Source organism: Scleropages formosus, chromosome 14 (assembly GCF_900964775.1).
Source record: "Scleropages formosus chromosome 14, fSclFor1.1, whole genome shotgun sequence".
Classification (NCBI taxonomy): Eukaryota; Metazoa; Chordata; class Actinopteri; order Osteoglossiformes; family Osteoglossidae; genus Scleropages; species Scleropages formosus.
This window is the reverse complement of record NC_041819.1, coordinates 8,984,664-9,003,121: the sequence shown is the minus strand read 5'-3', so window position 1 is coordinate 9,003,121 and position 18,458 is coordinate 8,984,664. Positions and strand designations below refer to the sequence as shown.

Sequence of the window (18,458 nt, the reverse complement as noted above, 5' to 3'; positions counted from 1 at the left end):
ATGTTTCACTGCTGCATTCTCTTCAAAAAAACACGACAGAGGCAAATATACAGTCTGAATTAACATTTCAAAGACATATGAATACCCAGTCTGTGGTGATAACAGTTTCAGCTTTTAAAGTAGCTCCACTTGTTTACATATTAGAGCTGATGTCTACCAAATGAGAGGGTGAATAATGAGAAGCACAATGGCTGACATGGAGCCAAGCTAAACAGCAGCACATACTACTACTACTGCAGCATTACTGACCTGCAGGTGGAAACAGAAAACTTAAGAACTACCTGCTGATACTGTGTCCCTGGGGAGTGGGGGTACAAGGTGGTGTCCTCAGGAGGTGAGGAGTCATGGTCATCAGGAGCCTCCTGGTCATCAGGCTCCTGTGAAATGAAATTAAAAGGAAAAAAGTTATTCCAGTATAGCACAACATAGTGAACTACCTCTTCCGGAACATGGAAGAAGTTCTCACGGAGGTAGAAGTTAAAATCATTCCAGACAGGGTCCTCTGACAGTCGTTCCCAGCACACCCTCACTATACACTTGGGTCTACCGGGTCTGTCCGTCAGTTTCCCCGCCATCTGATCCAGCACACCACCAGATAGTGATCGGTTGACAGCTCAGCACCTCTCTTTACCCAAGTAACCAGAACATGAGACCTCAAGTCAGATGAAAAAACTACAAAGTCAATCATTGACCTTTGGTCCAAGGAGCTCTGGTACTAAGTACACTTAGGAGTATCCTTGTGTTTAAACGTGTTTTTTTTTTTTTTTTTATGGGCAAACCACGGTTGGCACAGAAGTCCAATATTATTTCACCATTCGAGTTTAGATCGGGCAAGCCGTTCTTCCCAATCACCCCACTACAAATTTTCCAGTCACTACCAATGTGAGTGTTGAAGTCATCCAGCAGGACTATGGAGTCTGTAGGTGGGGCCCTGTCCAGAACCCCTCTCCAAGGTTGAATACTTTGAACTGCAGTTTGGTGCATAACCATACACAAGTCAAGGTTTTCCTCTTTGCAACATTAAGTCGCACTGAGGCAACCCTTTCGTCCACCAGGACAAACTCCAACTGTATGGCAGCCAGCCGGGGGCTTCTGAGTATCCCCACACCCACCCGGCGGCTCTCATCCTGTGCAGCTCCTGAGTAGGAGAGAGACCACCCCCTATGTAGGAGTTTGGTTCCAGAGCTAACACTGTGAGTGGAGGTGAGCCCAACTACATCTAGCTGGTATCTCTCAACCTCCTGCCACAGTTACTGGGGGTGAAGGAGCCGGAAAGTTACATTCTATGTGCCAAGAGCCAGTTTCTACCAGTGGAGCAATTGTCTCATTTATCATGCTATAAAATTTGATATGTTACATGATATGTTAGACGTTTAAAAGACGACATACATCTTAATTAGTGTTAAAAACAATGGTACAGGGGAAGAAAACAAACACTCACTCAACCATACCTAGGACCAAATTTATTAACCATATAGCTTCTGGGATTACATAAACAGGGTTTCTAACCATATCCATATTAAAGCTATGTGGAGTTATGCAACCATGCATCTTAACCAAATCTCATTAAACATGTATGTGCAGTATGTATAGTGTAAGCAGACATCTAGATGTGTCAAGAAACATCGTATATCGCATATGTAGTGACATGCAGCAAGGCGTAATGACTTTAGCACCAGGGACAGCTCCACTGCTCTGACCCCAGCAGCAGGGAGTGTAAAGAGAAGACAGAGTGGGGCAGTTGACAAGAACTGGCCAAAATGAATCACGATTTTTCTTTCCATCTTACAGACACAGGGAGAACATGCAAACTCCACACAGATTGAGTGGGCATCGAACCCACGTTCTCTCGCACCACCCAGATGCTGTGAGACAACTTGTTATGCCAATGTTCTACCCTAATTATACGACTAGAATCTTCACAATCCACAATTATTAGTATAGATCGTAAACAGTCATAAAGCTTATTCACGGCTAACTCAACAGGTTAAAAAGTGTTATCCATCTTAAAATAAGAAACATGCCATATGTCAGCATCTGCTAAGAACTCTGGTGAATAAGCCTCTTTAAATACATTCATACAACTCCGTTTGGAATTCTGAGAATGTGCGATGTGGAACAAAAAAAAAAAAAAGGTTTCTCATTGTTTAACAGATTATTAAATTTTAAAACACGAGTACCACTAAAAACAAAATTATGCAACACATACAACATTGTTTTTAAAACTGGGTCAATTACACATGTATCGAAAATGTAGAAGTTCACTTCTAAGCAATTATAAAAATGCTGGCTGAATCTGATGTGCATACATATATGAAATATCAGCTATTAAAAATAATATGCCAATTAAAAAAATAATTTAACCAGTCTAATACGTTACATTTGGATGTGAGCAATAAAAGAAAATTTCAAACTTAAATATTAATAGACTATATATGCTTTTTTGCACCAAAGCAAAATGAGATCAACATTATGAGCTCTGAAACTCCAAATAAATTCCATTTCAGAATGGAAAGGGCACAAATTGAGTCTGGACATTAAATTACAGAGGAAGACTGAAAAGCAAATCATAAGACTCTGCTTTACACCTTAGCTTTGGATAGTTGAACAATACTGTTTCGGTATTCCTGGAGGCCAGATTTAAATCTGAATGCCGAGTAAATTGCCAAGTGAAAATCCTACAGTGGGGGGGGTGAAAGATACCTCTTCAGGACACAGCTCGCAGGCCTTTGCCAGGGTCATCCTGGCACTGTGCGAACGCTCCAAGAAGTATCCGTTGGAGGTCTCATTGCTCTGCACAGGTGGCGACCAGTTGTTATACGTGTACTGGGGGTTCCCAGTGTATGGTCGTCGCTCCAACTCATCACCAAGCCATTCCACTGCCCATGTCCACTTCCTCTTCAAGTCACCATTACTCTGCAGACAATGGTGACATCAACCATTACTAGCAAAGAAGAAAGGACTGTAGGAACAAACTAATATTTAGACTGACATTGTTAATGTCATACTTGTAAACAACTGATAACCACAAGAAAATAAAGAATAGCAAAACACCGCAATAATTTGAATTTGGATATAATATGACTGGCAGTTGGATACCGTCCTGCATCCACTTATGAGTGACTGACTCGTGATCAAAACCAAGGGATAATCTTTATCAAATGACGACGGATGAAAGACCTTGAAGCAGCTTTCCAATCACCAATACCTTCTTCTGATAGTGATGAAGAATGAACAGGATTTACTTAAGAGGACGCAGGTTTGAGCGAGATGAATACATTTCAATACAAGCTTTTGGAAATTCTGGATCGGAGCTCGATTTATGATTAGTGCCCCACTTTATGAGAATGTAACTGATAAAACTGTTGCAACTATTCAGAGATAAAATATAGTCACGGTGTCAACAACCAGCACAACAATAATTCAGAAGATGAGTCCATCTAGTCCCCCAGTAAAAATATCAGAGGCTGTGGAACATCAAGAGTTTCAGATGTGGTTAGATAACTAAACTGTCCAAATCCTGATTTTTCAGTGCAAAGCATTGTTGACTTTGCAAGGATTCAGAAGGCAGCCAAAAAGCAGACTGCTATAGATAGATAATACTAATAATAAAAATATACTATTTATTATATTTGTCATGTACACATTTTGTTTGTAATTAATTGCTTATTTCCTACATGTCTAATAAATGCAACCTTCTTCTTCCCCACCCAGTAACTGGAAGACAAAGTGAAAAATATTGTTTTTGTTAACCTGAAGATAACGTGACCCTGTATTTTAAGTGAATGAATTTTTTTTTATGCCACATACTACATTACGGAAGCGCTTCACTGTGTACCCACCTGGAGAATCTGGTAGGCCACAGAACAATTTGTGAAAAGTGCCACCATGCATTTTATACACTGGTAGGCTCTCTTCTGATAGTGATTTTTGGAACGCTGAATTGTGTCAAAGAGGCCATCTCTATCTTCTGGGATGCCCTTCAGCACATTGTGGATCCTGGAGAGGAATAGAGGACTGTTTGTAGCTGCTTCCAGACAGACATCCCATATTTAGGTTTGTGGATTACAGCAATAAAGACTTACCTGTGGGTCTGCCAGGAATCCTCAATGAGTAAGATCTGTAGCAAGAGGTCCAGGTGTGGCCTCAGCTCATAAGTGTAGGAGTATGCCACCTAAGAAAATAAATAAAATAAAAACAGAATTCAGCCTAAAATTAACTTTAATTTTGAACATCTTGAACACCTGATGAATATTTAGAATTCTAAGGCTACATGAGGCCCTCTCATGGTACAAAAGAGAGTCTGCATGAAGTCCTTACCTGCCAGAGCAGCTCACTGAGCACAGCAGAAGAGAACTGGGGGTTCTCCCAACAGCTGAAGCGCAGTAGCTTGACTGTCTCCTCTGAGTTACTGCAGTCCTCAATAATCTTCTTTACATAGCTGGTGCGGACAAACAAAATTTCTGCCACCAGCTGCTGCAAGGGCATGATTGGCTGAGACAGGTTAGGGTCTCCATAAGGGTTTGGAAGAGGTGGATTACCTATGGAAACAACAGTATGAGTTCAAAGAATAAGTACCAGGTCTTAAGGCTTAATAGGTAAAACAAACATGCTGACTGGGTCTGGCTAAGCAGTAACAGATTGTCTATACAGTTTCAATGGCAACAATCTCATGTAATATGTGCCCTCAGCTCCAAGCTGTGCCTACGTGGTACAGATATCTGGAGATGGCTGCTTTATCAGTCACCAGGATCCTGAGCAAGGATGAGTATCGTCATTGGGCAAAACTAAAACATAATTGTCATTTACCAGACCTCAGAGAAATCCATGAACAGGCAAGAAGACCTGATTACAGACACCTTTGAGGAAGTGGACCCAGGAAATAGGAAGGAAATGAAATTCACCATTAATTGATGACTGCATGCGTGCTGATACATCACAACAGCGCACCAGCTGTGACACCACAGTGTACAGCTTGCCCAGCTCGGCGTACTGGTACTTGATTGGTGGTCCGGGGCCTTCATCCAGAGCAACCAGCATGAAGGTGGCTGGCACGTTCAGCTTTAGGAGCTGGGTCTTCTCTGCCACACCTGAAAGTGGAGAAGGGGTTCTAGATTGCCATGGTCATGAAATTACAGGATTCTGAGATGAGTCATGAAAACCAAATTCTTACCCAGGTTGGCGTACATAACAAAAAGGTTGAAGTACTGCTGCAGGTGGCGTCCATGCTCAGACACTTCCCTTCGGAGTAGATTCAGTACTGCTCTCAACAAGTGGTCGCTCAAACTCAAGTTGTCACAGGCCTGCTGGAAGGATCAACTTTGTTACTCATCATTCCCCATTTGGCACCAGTGCCCAAGATCAGTACCCAAGTCTACAGATAAAGCCATATACAAACATACACTGCATTAGAATGTGGCAAGAATCTTTTCAAAAGATCTAGTGTTTGGCTGTAATAATTCAGATGGAAGAAATGCACATTTTTCATCAGCTCTTGAGTTACTGACCAGATTGTTGTTCTCATACCTGACTTGAAGGCCCTGGTGAGGCAATTGGTGAGGGGCATGGCCCATCTTGCAAGGAGAAGTGAGCAATGAAGACGATGAGCTTGGCGAAGGCACCTCGCACCTCAGCGCTGGGGCACTCTAGCAGGTACTCTGAGAACCGGTTTGTGTAAGCAAACAATACATTGTGTGCAAACCAGCAGCGCACGTTCTTGCTGTGGCGAAGCAGGATGCACAGTGCATCATACCTAATGGAGGGAAGGGATGGAGAGACAGTTTAAATGTCACACTGCTCAAGCTACCTACACACCACACTCAGAAAAGATGCACAATACTCACCAGTCACTGGCTGGACCACGGACTATTTTTTTTGTGTGGAATCCTGTGCTAAAAAGGAATCTAGCAGCAAGCTGAATGCTAATCAGAGCAATTTCTTCTGCCTCTGGTAAAAGATGGTCTTGCCCTGATTAAAAAAATATATATACATACATATATACACACATAAAATCTTGTGTAGAATATTATAATATTGATTCATCTTCAGCTCAGTTAATGAGTACCACAAAACAGTTATGGTTCATGTTTAAGTTAAAAACTGCAGCAATTCTAGTTTCATTCATTAAAAACATGAGACCTTATGAACTACCACAAATTAGCTGCATGCACATGAACCAAAGCAACATTAGGTATTAGCAAAGCTAAGTGTGCTTATATCAGTCCATGACTAGTCATTCAGTCTACTTTAGGAAGCTACTTTTGAGGTGTAAATACTGAAATTGCCATGAGTTAAATACAGTAATACCTCGCCCTACGTCGTTTCGTGTTGCGTCGATTTTGACTTTACGTCAGTTTTTGTTAAATAAATATGGAAAAACACAATTCATCTTCAGTCAGTGGACGCGACTTTATGTTGGTCAGCCGAAAATATTAAAAATTGTTAACTTAATCACTTAACAATAAAAAAAAAGTGTAAAATCAAATAAAAACATTAAAACATATATACTATACTATAATATACTGTAATCTATAAAATCAATTAAAAGCTTAAAAATTAAAAAAATCGTCTTATTTACCTGCCATTTTTAGGAATTTTTTTTTTTCTTTAGCATTAATTGAAGTGTATACACTTAAGGGGAATGCTTATTAGGGGTTTATGGGGGTCCAAATCGGTTTTTTAGGGGTTATTTCGTTTGTTGTTTTTCGACTTAAGTTGCGCCCTTTGAAACCAATTAATGACGTAGGGCGAGGTATTACTGTAATGAGAAACAAGTCTCAAGTCTCTCCAGAAAGATTCTACAAGCTTCTCCAAAGAAAAAGGTACACAAATCAGTTTTGTAATAAGGTACTGACATTTTTTTTTTTTTTTTTTTAAAAAAAGCCAAAATTACTTTTGACAAAGCATTACAAGATAACTCCCTTATTTTGAAAGGGCAAGATCATTAAATATGTACCTGGTGGTGGGTTTAAATAGACGCTGTTACAGGTCAGAAGTTTCTTAATAAACTGGAAATATTCCAGGCTGTATTGCATACGGTTATGCATAAACTGAACGTTTTGCTTGCGTACGCTGCATTCAATGGCGGCTGGCATCTTGATCTGATGTGGATTGGTGGTAACAGTCAGCTCTGAGATGTACTTCACCAGTTCATTATCCTTGTCCAGTGAGTCCATCCGCTCGTAGAACAAGATGTATGCGTTCCACCACCTCTTCTGTCGGCGGTAAGACATACGCTTCATCATATGGTCAAACACCTCACCCATATACTCTCCACCAAAGCACTGGTTTTTCATCTCCTCATCATCATCCATCTTGCACTCAGTGACATCACCATCGTCAAACTTGTACCAGCGGTTACGCTCGCCATCACCACTGTTCCTCTGGATGATGTACGAATAGTAGTGGCCACCACTAGCCTGGCCGCTGTGCACCAGTACGCCAACTAGCCGATACTTGGAGCTTCCTGGTGACTCGCTCTCTGGGGGTTCATTTTGTATCACCTGGTTCTCTGGGTGTACATCGTCACCCTCCAGCTTAGCCACACCTGCCACCGTGTACGGTTCCATGTCCAGCTCCCGTGGGAACTCAAAGTAGTCATTGAACTTGATTGCACACTCCCTTTCCCAGTCATAGTCAAAGCGTTTCAACTGGATGGCCAGCACAGGCGGCAACTTCTTAATAAGCAATCGCTTCACTGTATCAACCTGTAGGATACAATTTTACTGTTAGGAACTTTACTCCTAAGATGTCAAGAAATTTCTCCCAGCTAACTCCTCTCTCTCTCACAATGGATTGACACCAATTTATTTCAGTCAGAAGCTGTTGGCAAATGAGTCTAGATACAAACTCCAAACAAGCGTGGCACATAATTACAGAAAACATTTTAAAAAAATAAAGCAAGGTAGTTTACCTTCTTGTTGCATTTTTCACAGTGATAAGCATTGGCACCTTCCAGTAAGTCTCCTTTAACATACTGTTCCATTGAATCTAGAAGATTTTGATGGTTTCTAATATCTACGTTCAGCGTCGTAAAGGACTCCTCACATTCATACCTAAAATGTGCAATTTTAGACTGTTACTACAACTGCAACGAAGCAACATATTTCCAAAAAGAAAAGCTTATGTTTCCTACCTGTGAGGACAACCCTGACAAATCTTCTGATCCGCAAAAGATCCACCAAGGACCTTGCTCAACATGGGTGGGTGACCTAGAGCTTTTAGGGCCTCATCCAAACTGTCCACCAAGGAGTTGAAAAATTCAAGAGCATCATGCTGCTCTCTTAGATTTACTGGCTCTCCCCATAACCTGCAAAGAAAGATTCTTCATGCGTTCTGCAAGACAGCCTTCTCCAGTTCAGGTACTCAGTTATCAAGATCATTTAAAGTTATGTTCAAGAGACAAATAAGCAGGTAATAAGATGGACAATACTTGCCGAAACTGCTTCCAAAATCCCCGAGGTACATAATATTGCAACCTGGATGCAGCCAAATGTCCAAAGATGACTTGCAGGTGACGCAAAACTCCAATGTTGTACTCCTTTCGGTCTTCTGACTTATTTGATGAAGGCTTGTCTTCAAACTGGTTGTTATAGCTGAACACCTCATCTCGTGGATCCACATTACTCTGTGGGTGCAAGGAAGACATATTCACCAATATCATTCATATCATTTACATTTGTTCATTTAGTAGACCCTTTTCACCAAAGCGATTTCCAAAAAACTAATTAATCAGCCCATACTTTATTCACCAAGGTGACTTACAATGCTACTACTGTACACTACTTATAAGTCACTCATTCATATAACAGTGGAAAACACTATCACTCACACAATATGGGTGAACATGAACAGCGGTTCCTTCTTTGGGCTGTGGGAGAAAACCAGAGCAACCAGAGAAAACCCACACAAACACGGGAAGAACATGCAAACTCTACACAGACTGAGTGGGGATCAAACCCATGTCCTCTTACACCACCGAGGAACTGTGAGACAGCAGCACTACTCGCTGTGCCACTCAACTTTCTATTAATGTATCAACTTCATATCAAACTTTCTATCTGAAAATTAAAACAATTAAATGTATTTATGATATACCAAGGAGGTTCTTCTCTTAATGTGTAAACTTTCAGATGCCAAGTACAGATTACAACCCTCAGCTTCAAGCTATGGCTAGATGGTATCCTTGCCTGAAGATGGTTGCTTCGCCAGTCCCTGGATCCTGAGCAAGGATGTCATCCTTATTGGGCAATAATTCCAAAAGGTAAACTATGAGAACTTAATAAAATATGATGGACCAATACCTCATTGTCCTGCTTCTCATCCCCAGACATGTCATCGTCCACATCAGTGCCTGTTCCTTCAATGGCCAAGATGCCATTCCTAATCGGTGGGATCATGTAGAGCTGCTGAATGACCGAGTTCATGTAGCACGTGGCACCCGCATTCTTGAGACCCACAAAGCCTTTGGTCGGTCGAGGGCCTACTGGGGGTAAGTATTCCCACTCTGTGAGGGCTTCACATCCTGAGACAGGAAAGCAAAAGAGCCACCACCCTTCTTTAGCAACTGCTGAAAGCAATGTCAGAAGTTAGTATCATAATTACAACTTTACGGCACTATACCTAAGTAATACATATCAGTCAGGGTATCAACAATCTGCTTGAGGTTTCGCACACAGCCAACAGCAAGTGCAACCAGCAACTCAAAACCAGCATTAATAGAGGCTGGGGTGCTGCAGACTGGTATGGCCTGCTCAGTGGGGAACTCTCCACTCTTCATGTACTGCAAGTACACATTGGATGCTGGGAAGATGAAGTCGTCTATGAGCTCCTGTAGGAAAGGAAGGATAAAAGCCAGTTATTACAGTAAATGTGGCACAGTTTCCACCCTGACTCTCTGTGAGAGAGGTCCAATGTCTCACCTTAATCAGGTTTGCACCACCCTTTTCACAGCCAATGTAGTACTTCTTTTCTGGAGTCTGGAAAGCAAGCAGTTCTTTTGTGACCCCAAGATGGCCTTCAAGAATGGTATCCTCTAGTCCGGTCTCTCCAGTTCTTTTTACTTCATCCTGATATTAAAACATGATACTGTTGTTCAAAACTATATGAAGTACATACAATTCTGACAAGTGTGTACAGTGTAATTTTCTTAGCCAATTAAATTGTGAATACAGTTTAATACCCAGCAATAAGTGACTTAGCCAAATGACCTTGATTCTTTTCAGCCAATCAATTTCATTGTTCAGGAGAACTTCAGCATTTGGGAGGCTGATGTTGCTGTTGTATGCGTAGTTAAGTAAGTGTCTTAACAAGGTGAAATAGTCTCCAGCATGTTTGGCTCTCTCTTTTGCAGTACTCTGGAAAACAAAGGGAATGCTCTGGAAAGGATTTCATACAATACATTCTTGCAACACAAAATTGTGACCAGAACTTTTCTTCTGTACAGTCTACCAAAAAACTAATACTTACACCTAAAACTGTGAAGAGGAGAGTGATGAAGAACAAGAGGGGCCTATGGCCCATACAACATCTGGTTGCCATAAGGAAAAACTGTTCCTGAGCCATCTGACGAACAGACCTAAATATCCAAAAACAATTATTTAAAAAGTTATAGTGCAGTAACAGATTAGAATATTGAAACAATACAGCATCATTAAGATCTGGGCAAAGCATCATTAAATTTGAAGGTGTCCATGAAAAGGGGAAAAAAGTTTCAGTTACTCACTTGCTCTGGCAGTGTAACAGCAAATCAATGATGAAGGTCTGCCATGCCTTCTCCTTACTAAGTGTGTCCAAAGCCGTGGGGATGAGGGCAAAGCAAAGAGTCATGACCTCCAGAGCTTCACAGCAGACTTGCTCATCTTCGCCATCAGGCTCATTCCCTGCATTTGTCTGCATGGACCAAGAACAAAACACCAGTAAGGTAGAGCTGCCTGCTTTTATGACCTCTGCCACATTTCATTTAAGATAAAAAAAAAAAAACAAGCTGGAGTGTGCAACCTTCTCATATATCTTGCTGATCTCCTCGTTAGAGCTGAATACAAGCTGCACTGAACCACAGCCCGATGCCCAGACCACCTTCTGCACAGCTCTGATCACACAGATGTCTGGGATGTACTTAGAAGCTTGGAAGAAGTTCTAGATTGGAATAAATGGGAAAACAAATGGAACAGATTAGATTATGTAATTGTTTTATAGTAAAGAAGAGTTTGCACAATGATGGAAGAGAACACTTCAAGCTCACCGAAAAACTTTTTCAGGATGGACGCGTTTTGCGGGAAAGCCTTCTTCAATGTACTATATGTAACAAAATTAATGCCATACATATACTTCTGAAGTTACTAAAATGGGAAATGATGTCAGACTCAATGGGACTGACAAAATAAAACTGAAATACATCACACCAAATAAAGAATTAGTAAGTAAATGTGTAATGTATCTATCCCAAAAAATAAAGTCTTCTGGTAAGCTTGAAGAGTGCTCTCCCACCATTCCTCAAAATCTTAAAAACAACAGGGAGTTGAACACCCAAGCCCTTCACTCATTACTTTACTATATATAGAGCATTTTCTTTTTTTTTTTTTAATTTTCCTAACAGTAAAGAAATAATTAACATGTCTCACTTCAGAGGTAAATATCATGAGTTGCAACACAGGAAACTGACTTATGTTTTGCAGAACGGAGATGCAGTACTCCATATAAATATAAATTACAAACAAATTACTATAGAGTTGATTCTCACATACCTACCTGAGTCCCCCTAATTTCTGAGGATATGACATACCTCATCAGAGATCTGCTGAGCTAAGCGGATGGCTACGTTCCGCAGCATGCATTCAGATGATGGGTTGGGGATGTTTTGGAGGGCACTCTGGAGAACCAAAGCCTGGTCATGGGTGGCCTGATTTATCTGAAGACAGTTACAGGCAAGGTGTAATATCAACTTTGCTCTCCACATGTAATGTAGTAACAGAAGAGAGGGGATATTTACATGTTTCCACTAAACACAAGTAATGAAATACCAAAATGAATGTTGAATCAAAAACAAAGATACATTAAGACAATGATACTGTTACTACTGCTCAAAAAGATGATATACTTACTGGTGATACAGTTCCTTCCACCACTGGCTGACAGGCTTCTGCCACAGCCTTCACATGGCCAAAGCCAACTGCAGTTAATAACAATTTGGCTATCTTTAGGGCATTCAGGTAGGCTCCGCGCCTGGTCTCCATGTCAGCATTGGGCAGGAAGTTATTTCTGGTGAGCATGCTTAAGACAAGTGGCAAACCACCACTTTTTAAAAAGTTGTATTGAAAGTCACTGGCGTCTTCCCCAAGAGTACCACTGGCGGGCATGAGCAATGCATACACCACCTGCAATGGTGAACAGTGCACATCTGAGCAGCAGAGCTCATGACACAGGCATTGCTCAGTAACAATGAGTATCCTTTCTCTTATCAATAACTAACCTCTGTCAGGTAGAGCACTTGAGAAGGCGATGGACCAAAAAAACGGGAATCCAGGGTTGGGCTGAGGCTGTTATCACCAAGCTTGGCGTGGTCCAGGCAGATGGACCGCAATGTCTCTACAGTAGTGTTATCTGGACAGTAAGAACAACCTAGTTTTAGAACTCAGTTAAGAACTTGTTCAAAAGTAACTAACCACATCTTAGAATGACCAAGACACTTTCAACATGAATGACCACTATGAACCATGTTGTTCTACCTCCATCAACTGAACAAAAACAAATGTTTAAATGAGAACCAGACTGGCCTACCTGGAGGCATGAGCTTCATGAGGATACGGGCTCCATCCCTGAGCAGTGGCATGTTTAGACTACACCCCAAATCTGCTACTTGCCACAAGAATGAAATGTAACGGAGGTGTAGAGACATAATCTGAAGAAAAAAAAAAAAAAAAAGCCCAACGTGGTTAAACAGTGCTTTACTCATTGTTTTTCAAATACATGGCCTCTTCCCTATACTTGAAAGCTACAGAGTCACTTACCACTCCTGGCAGACAGCTTTCTACTTCAGGGTTGGGCCCATCGCTATAATGGTTTCCATGATTTCCAGGGGAGCCAGTGGAGGAATCGGAGGAGCTGTCAGGACTTGAAGGCATATTGGAACTAATTTGGGTGAGCTTGGCAGTTATTAACTGAAAAGAGACGCAGTGAAAGATTAAGATTTTGATGATACTTGACTGAAACATTCAGCAAAGTAGACAGAAACAAACTGATGGACACACTTTCCAAGTTACAGACAGAAACAAATACCTGTCTGAGAACTTACTGTTTTGTCCTTAAGATTGAGCTGTCCAATTAGCTTCCTGTCATCAGCAGGATCCACCATTTCTCCTCCGATAAAAAGCTCGATTTTTGTGTGAGCACTGTTGGCCTTGATTCGATTCAAAATGCAGCGTCGTACAGAACCTATTGTGTCATTGGTGTGGGACCAGATATCCAGGTCGTCCACCTGTCGGCCTTGGTTTGGGAATCTTACAATGAGTGTGATGTGTTTCCCACGAAATGCTCTAGAAGAAAATACAGATTTCAGAAACAGATGCAATAAAATTCAAGGGAAGTAACATCGTCATATATTGGCAGTAAAGTATATAGCCTTTTCTTACCTTGACATTGGCAGTATTGTTCTCTCTTCATGGTAATCACTGTCACATTCATTTATATACTCTCTCAGGACAGTAAGCACCCGGACCATGCGGATTGCTTCTTGTCTGGCACAGTTAATGCTGTCTTTGTCCCCATCCAAGACACAGAGTGTGTCATATGATGCTTTCAAGCGGTCAAAACATGACTGGATAAAGTCTTCATGGATCTCAACCTGCAAAATGGTACAAAGATCAACAACTTACCTGTTCAATAACATAGAAAAAAAACCTATATCCAAGTACTCATGTAATGTATATTGGTTTATATGGTGGTGTATGACAAAGTGACAACTCAAGGGTCACTATTCTCAGCCAAATCTCTAATTTTGTTGGTATAATGCACCTTTTGTATTATTCTTGGAGATGTACACTGTTTTGAAGAAAAGCATCTGCCAAATGAATAAACGTAAATCCAACTGAGTTGAATGCTTTGCTGTTTGCAGTCTGAATTTATGCCCCAGAAGTAATTATCTAACAGTTCTCAGAACAAAACACTTGTGTCAGTTACATATTTCAGTAGCATTAAAGCAACTCAAAAACAGACTGTTTTCATTGACATTAGAGGATAAAGTGACAAATTCTAACAAGGGGCCCCTGTGCAAAGCTTCTGGTCAGTAACTTACCTGATTGACTTGCAGTTTTGGTCCAAGGTTTGTATAAATCTCTTTTAATAAATCTATTGCTCTACAGGCAATGTCATCACTTCCTTGAATCACCACCTGTACAGAAAGGAAAGAAATTCAAATTTCAAAAATTTTCTACATAAACAGAAAATGTACTTTCACCAAGCTGCAAGCTTTCACAGTTCAAAGTGGGGAGGAAAAAACACTACTGAACTACTTTCAGAGGTGAAAAAGGGCACCATAAATCATATGAAGGTATTCTGAGAAAACACAATGGAAAAGTCCTTTAGAAAAACATTTTGAAAGGGAAACCATATTGTTATCAAGGAGGTTGAGACATTGTGGGCTTTGCTTTGTAGTTGTATGGACAGGTTTGGGAATAGCTGAATAGTTTTAATATTCAGTCTACCTTTTCCCACTAATAAAACCAACTGCCTGTCTTCAAATCTCCACATGCAAGTTGAATAGAAAGAAGGATGAGGGACAAGGTAAGCCACAAGTAGTTACTTTCAGTGGGACATTTGTCATCACTCAGCTGTAAGTAAACTGTCCCTTTGAAAGATGCTAAATTATTCCCAAATTAAAATGGACAATTATTTCAACAATTAACATGTGTTCTCATAACACAACAAGGCAGTTTCCCTTCATTAATTACTCTACAGTAACATTATGGCTCCATATCCGTCCTTGTTTAGCTTGGTACACTTAAAACATACACATACATATACTGTAACTTATGAGAAAATGAAGACACGGCCGGACGTGCCGTAACACAAAATTTCTTGAAATTCAATGCAGCAACAGAGTATAGCCAAGGAGGATCAGTGCAGGAACCCTCATCCAGTAGATAATACCCCTATCTTAACAAAGGGCTAGACCTCACCCCGTTATTGGAGGATGCGGTATGGTCTACGGTTAGCAAAACCTCAAACAAACTAAACATATAACCTCTAAAGCTAATTGCCATCGTTTCATGTGTCAGAAATACAACATATGCCTACCCGCCACAGGTAATCCAACCCAATCAGCTCTAGGTCATCCATCATGTATGCCCTCCGTTTGGCTACCAGCTTCCCCTCTCGGCAGTTCACTGCTTTGAAAAAGCGTTCAAAACACTTCATGCCATTCTCTGTGAGGAGTGAGGGGTCCAGCTGCAGAACATTATTCTCAAAGAAGTCCTTGTTGATGTCCGGGTCCAGGTCCGGCTCATCTCCCATCAGCTTGGAGTACCACTTGAAGCAGGCCTCACGGTCGCACAAGAACACTGCATTCTCAGCCAGGCACTTCCAGATCTGTTTGGCCTGTGGTGCACATAGCCACAGCTGGCCATCCTTCAGTAGGAACCTGCAGCATCATCCGACAAACACTGAGTGCAGTTCTCCCTGCTCCATAGTCCATTTGAATGTTGCAATGCTTTTAAAACTACATTGTTCTGAATGTGCCATTGGTGCACAAAAAAATACAAATATTTCCATATATATATATATAAAATATAACAGGAATCCTAGGCCGTCTTTTCAATATGCATATGCAACAAAAAAGTAGGCAGGGTGTGCAGTGAGTGTTGTATGGATCAACCAGTGTAGCTGCCAGGAAAGACTTTTGACTCTTGAATTAGTAAGCTCAGTAATAAAAATTGGTAATGCGATACAAATAACTGCTATGATCAAAGACCCATATATGTCAGGTAACACATACTGTATAACTCACGACTTGAGGTCCATCTTTATCAGAGAGAGGAGGAAAAATGAAACTTTCCTGTTTCATTTCTTTTCAAGCTTAAGTAACTGTCTTGATAATGCTCAAACTGACCCGTAAAATCACAAGGATAAACATTTCCACTCATAAGGACAGCATTACCAAATGATTGGAAAGAAACCTGCAAAGGAGTATGTGCCCACAATTGACCCACAATTGTTTTATGTTCCATTAAAACCAAGGCTTTTGTTATAACACAGTGCAGCCTTAAATGGTGATGTCTTTGTTGTCGCTGTCATATTGTCTCAACTACACACAAACAAAAAGGGAGGAGGGGGGAGAAAAAACAGTCCTGACCTGAGGAAGTTAAGTCTCTCTTGAACTTCCTGCACATGGCTGTAGCGACTGCCTAGGCGCACTGTCTGGGGGTCAAACTCTGGGTGCTCTGCTGAGAACAAGCCACAGAGCATTTATACAACCAGGACTTTCCTTTCAAGAGGTACACAGCAATAAATGTGATGTAAAAAGAAACAGAAGTTAAGCGCTTGGCAAACACTGCAAAGCAATACCTACAATACTGTCAAGCCACAAGTCCTTTGCAGAAAATATTATGCAAATGTATATATCAAACCACTATATCGTCGTGATTACTTTGCCAACAACAAACCTTTAGCAAACTGCCTCATGCTTTCCATGTATGCAGACAGGTTCTCAGCTACCAGTGTGACAAGTGCGTGGTTGTGCTGAAGCTGGTTGATCAGGTCATGCCTGTAGAACACATGTGGGCTTCGCTGCGTCTGACTGCATGAGAAAAGAGAAGGGATCATGTGCCATTCATATAACCTTCCTAATCTGACGACAGTAAATAAACCAATTACGTGAAATAAGGGTAATCAAGACAGAGAAGCTGATTGAGAAATGTGTGTCCCTGAAGACAGTGGAATCAATAAGGTGAATAAGGCATAGGAATTACAATAAAGCACAGACAAATATTCGCAAGGGTGTAATTTTAATATCGAGTACCCAGTGCGCTTCCCAGGGAAAGTTACATGTATGATAAATCATAAAACATAAGTGGTCATGTTGCAGTTGAGCATGAGCTATAGACTGGCTCTCCCTCGGGGGAATAATGTGGCAAAAACACAGAAGAGGAATTGCATCAAATAAAATGACTGCCCTATATAAAGACAGAGGGAAAGTATCCTGTAGCTACTGGTGGACCAAGGAGGATCTGTGTCTGAAGCTGGTGGAAGGGAGACCAAGGGACATGTATCAAAGCAACTTCTTAGATTCCTGTTACAAATTAGGAAACCTACACTGAATTTCAAGGCATAATTGAGTTAGATTTTGACCATTTTAACAAACCTCAAATTAACTGTCAACTTACCCCACTAAGTTCTTTGCTATGTTTAAAGGTATTTTCTTTCTGAAAAACAACAGGCAGGTATGCTTTTTTCTACAATGGGTGACAATTCTTTTCAAGTAGTAAGATGCTGTCCACTCAAAACAAATGCTTTAATACATTTAAACACCGTCTTAACCATGTTAAAGAACTTTTATATTTTAACTTGACTGTTATACTAATGTTTTCAAATAATTATGGGCACGATATATTGAGACTCTGTTGTTAATCCTGTGTATATCCTAAAACAGACAAGGTACAAAGGCAGCCCACCACTTTGCTATACTCAGTCAAGAAAATGAAGATGCAAGAAGTTAAAAAAAAAAAAAAAAATGAAGATGACTAAAAATATAGTATAATGCTCAAGATGTGACAAATTGTTAATAGATAACAGCAGATGAAATGCATATCAAAGAAATTTGAGCTATAATTGCATATGATTAAACTTGTGCTTCATGCATTCCACCACTCCTTGTTAGTCTATGTCCACATTTCTCTAGAACCTAATGCAGAATTAAACATCAGTCACCTACCTCAGGTTCTGTGGCGCTTCTCCAAATAAGCTGCAAATTTCACGGATTTGCTTCAGTGCAGGAATCACCCACTTGTCATTTGTTCGCAACTCTTCAATGAAGCGATCTATCCATTGGATCTTCTGTGTATCTCGGTCCTGCCGTTACAAAGAGAATCATAAAATACTGAAACATGAGACACAAACCTTTTTTTGTACAATGGGATCTAGTCCCGCATACCTGAGAGCAGCTGTAATCCAGGATCTTGATGTGAGCACTCAGTGCCTGGTCCATGATGTCAACAGGAACATCATCACTGTGTGCCAGGTTCCAGAGCAGGTTTAGCACCTTGTGTGCCATTACCCCATCTTTGTCATCTTCAGCAAGGCGACGGATAAGCTCAAGCAGCTTTTCTCGCTGCTTTTTGCTGGCATTTGTCCAACTCGCCTACAATAAACACGTTCACCAGAAAAAAAAGCACCATTTGCTCTAAATTCTATTCTAACAAGGTCTAATTGAAAGATGTTTCAAATTAGGAGCTCTCAAATTCACCATG

General features: G+C 40.8%; 1 protein-coding gene across 11 annotated transcripts in view; it reads right to left on the bottom strand.

Annotated features, from left to right (window-relative positions):
• Positions 1 to 18,458, bottom strand: part of LOC108920541 (probable ubiquitin carboxyl-terminal hydrolase FAF-X) — a 32,921-nt gene that overhangs the window by 2,504 nt on the left and 11,959 nt on the right. For 3 of the 11 annotated variants that reach the window (XM_018729342.2, XM_018729345.2, XM_018729343.2), the window contains exons 12-45: positions 18,143 to 18,349; positions 17,924 to 18,060; positions 17,376 to 17,414; positions 16,656 to 16,789; positions 16,346 to 16,436; positions 15,292 to 15,634; positions 14,291 to 14,386; positions 13,629 to 13,840; positions 13,292 to 13,532; positions 13,008 to 13,157; positions 12,778 to 12,898; positions 12,470 to 12,600; positions 12,102 to 12,374; positions 11,783 to 11,908; positions 10,999 to 11,136; positions 10,724 to 10,890; positions 10,468 to 10,576; positions 10,209 to 10,355; positions 9,921 to 10,067; positions 9,622 to 9,829; positions 9,303 to 9,523; positions 8,436 to 8,626; positions 8,135 to 8,308; positions 7,913 to 8,054; positions 6,956 to 7,706; positions 5,844 to 5,967; positions 5,527 to 5,752; positions 5,174 to 5,306; positions 4,905 to 5,090; positions 4,321 to 4,541; positions 4,086 to 4,174; positions 3,843 to 3,999; positions 2,704 to 2,916; positions 282 to 377 (exon numbers count right to left, since the gene is read on the bottom strand). In XM_018729342.2, coding sequence (XP_018584858.1) covers positions 282 to 377; positions 2,704 to 2,916; positions 3,843 to 3,999; positions 4,086 to 4,174; positions 4,321 to 4,541; positions 4,905 to 5,090; positions 5,174 to 5,306; positions 5,527 to 5,752; positions 5,844 to 5,967; positions 6,956 to 7,706; positions 7,913 to 8,054; positions 8,135 to 8,308; positions 8,436 to 8,626; positions 9,303 to 9,523; positions 9,622 to 9,829; positions 9,921 to 10,067; positions 10,209 to 10,355; positions 10,468 to 10,576; positions 10,724 to 10,890; positions 10,999 to 11,136; positions 11,783 to 11,908; positions 12,102 to 12,374; positions 12,470 to 12,600; positions 12,778 to 12,898; positions 13,008 to 13,157; positions 13,292 to 13,532; positions 13,629 to 13,840; positions 14,291 to 14,386; positions 15,292 to 15,634; positions 16,346 to 16,436; positions 16,656 to 16,789; positions 17,376 to 17,414; positions 17,924 to 18,060; positions 18,143 to 18,349 — 6,141 coding nt within the window. The remainder of the gene's footprint in view (positions 1 to 281; positions 378 to 2,703; positions 2,917 to 3,842; positions 4,000 to 4,085; positions 4,175 to 4,320; positions 4,542 to 4,904; positions 5,091 to 5,173; positions 5,307 to 5,526; positions 5,753 to 5,843; positions 5,968 to 6,955; positions 7,707 to 7,912; positions 8,055 to 8,134; positions 8,309 to 8,435; positions 8,627 to 9,302; positions 9,524 to 9,621; positions 9,830 to 9,920; positions 10,068 to 10,208; positions 10,356 to 10,467; positions 10,577 to 10,723; positions 10,891 to 10,998; positions 11,137 to 11,782; positions 11,909 to 12,101; positions 12,375 to 12,469; positions 12,601 to 12,777; positions 12,899 to 13,007; positions 13,158 to 13,291; positions 13,533 to 13,628; positions 13,841 to 14,290; positions 14,387 to 15,291; positions 15,635 to 16,345; positions 16,437 to 16,655; positions 16,790 to 17,375; positions 17,415 to 17,923; positions 18,061 to 18,142; positions 18,350 to 18,458) is intronic. The other 8 variants (XM_018729347.2, XM_018729348.2, XM_018729351.2 and 5 more) reach the window with 6 other exon arrangements.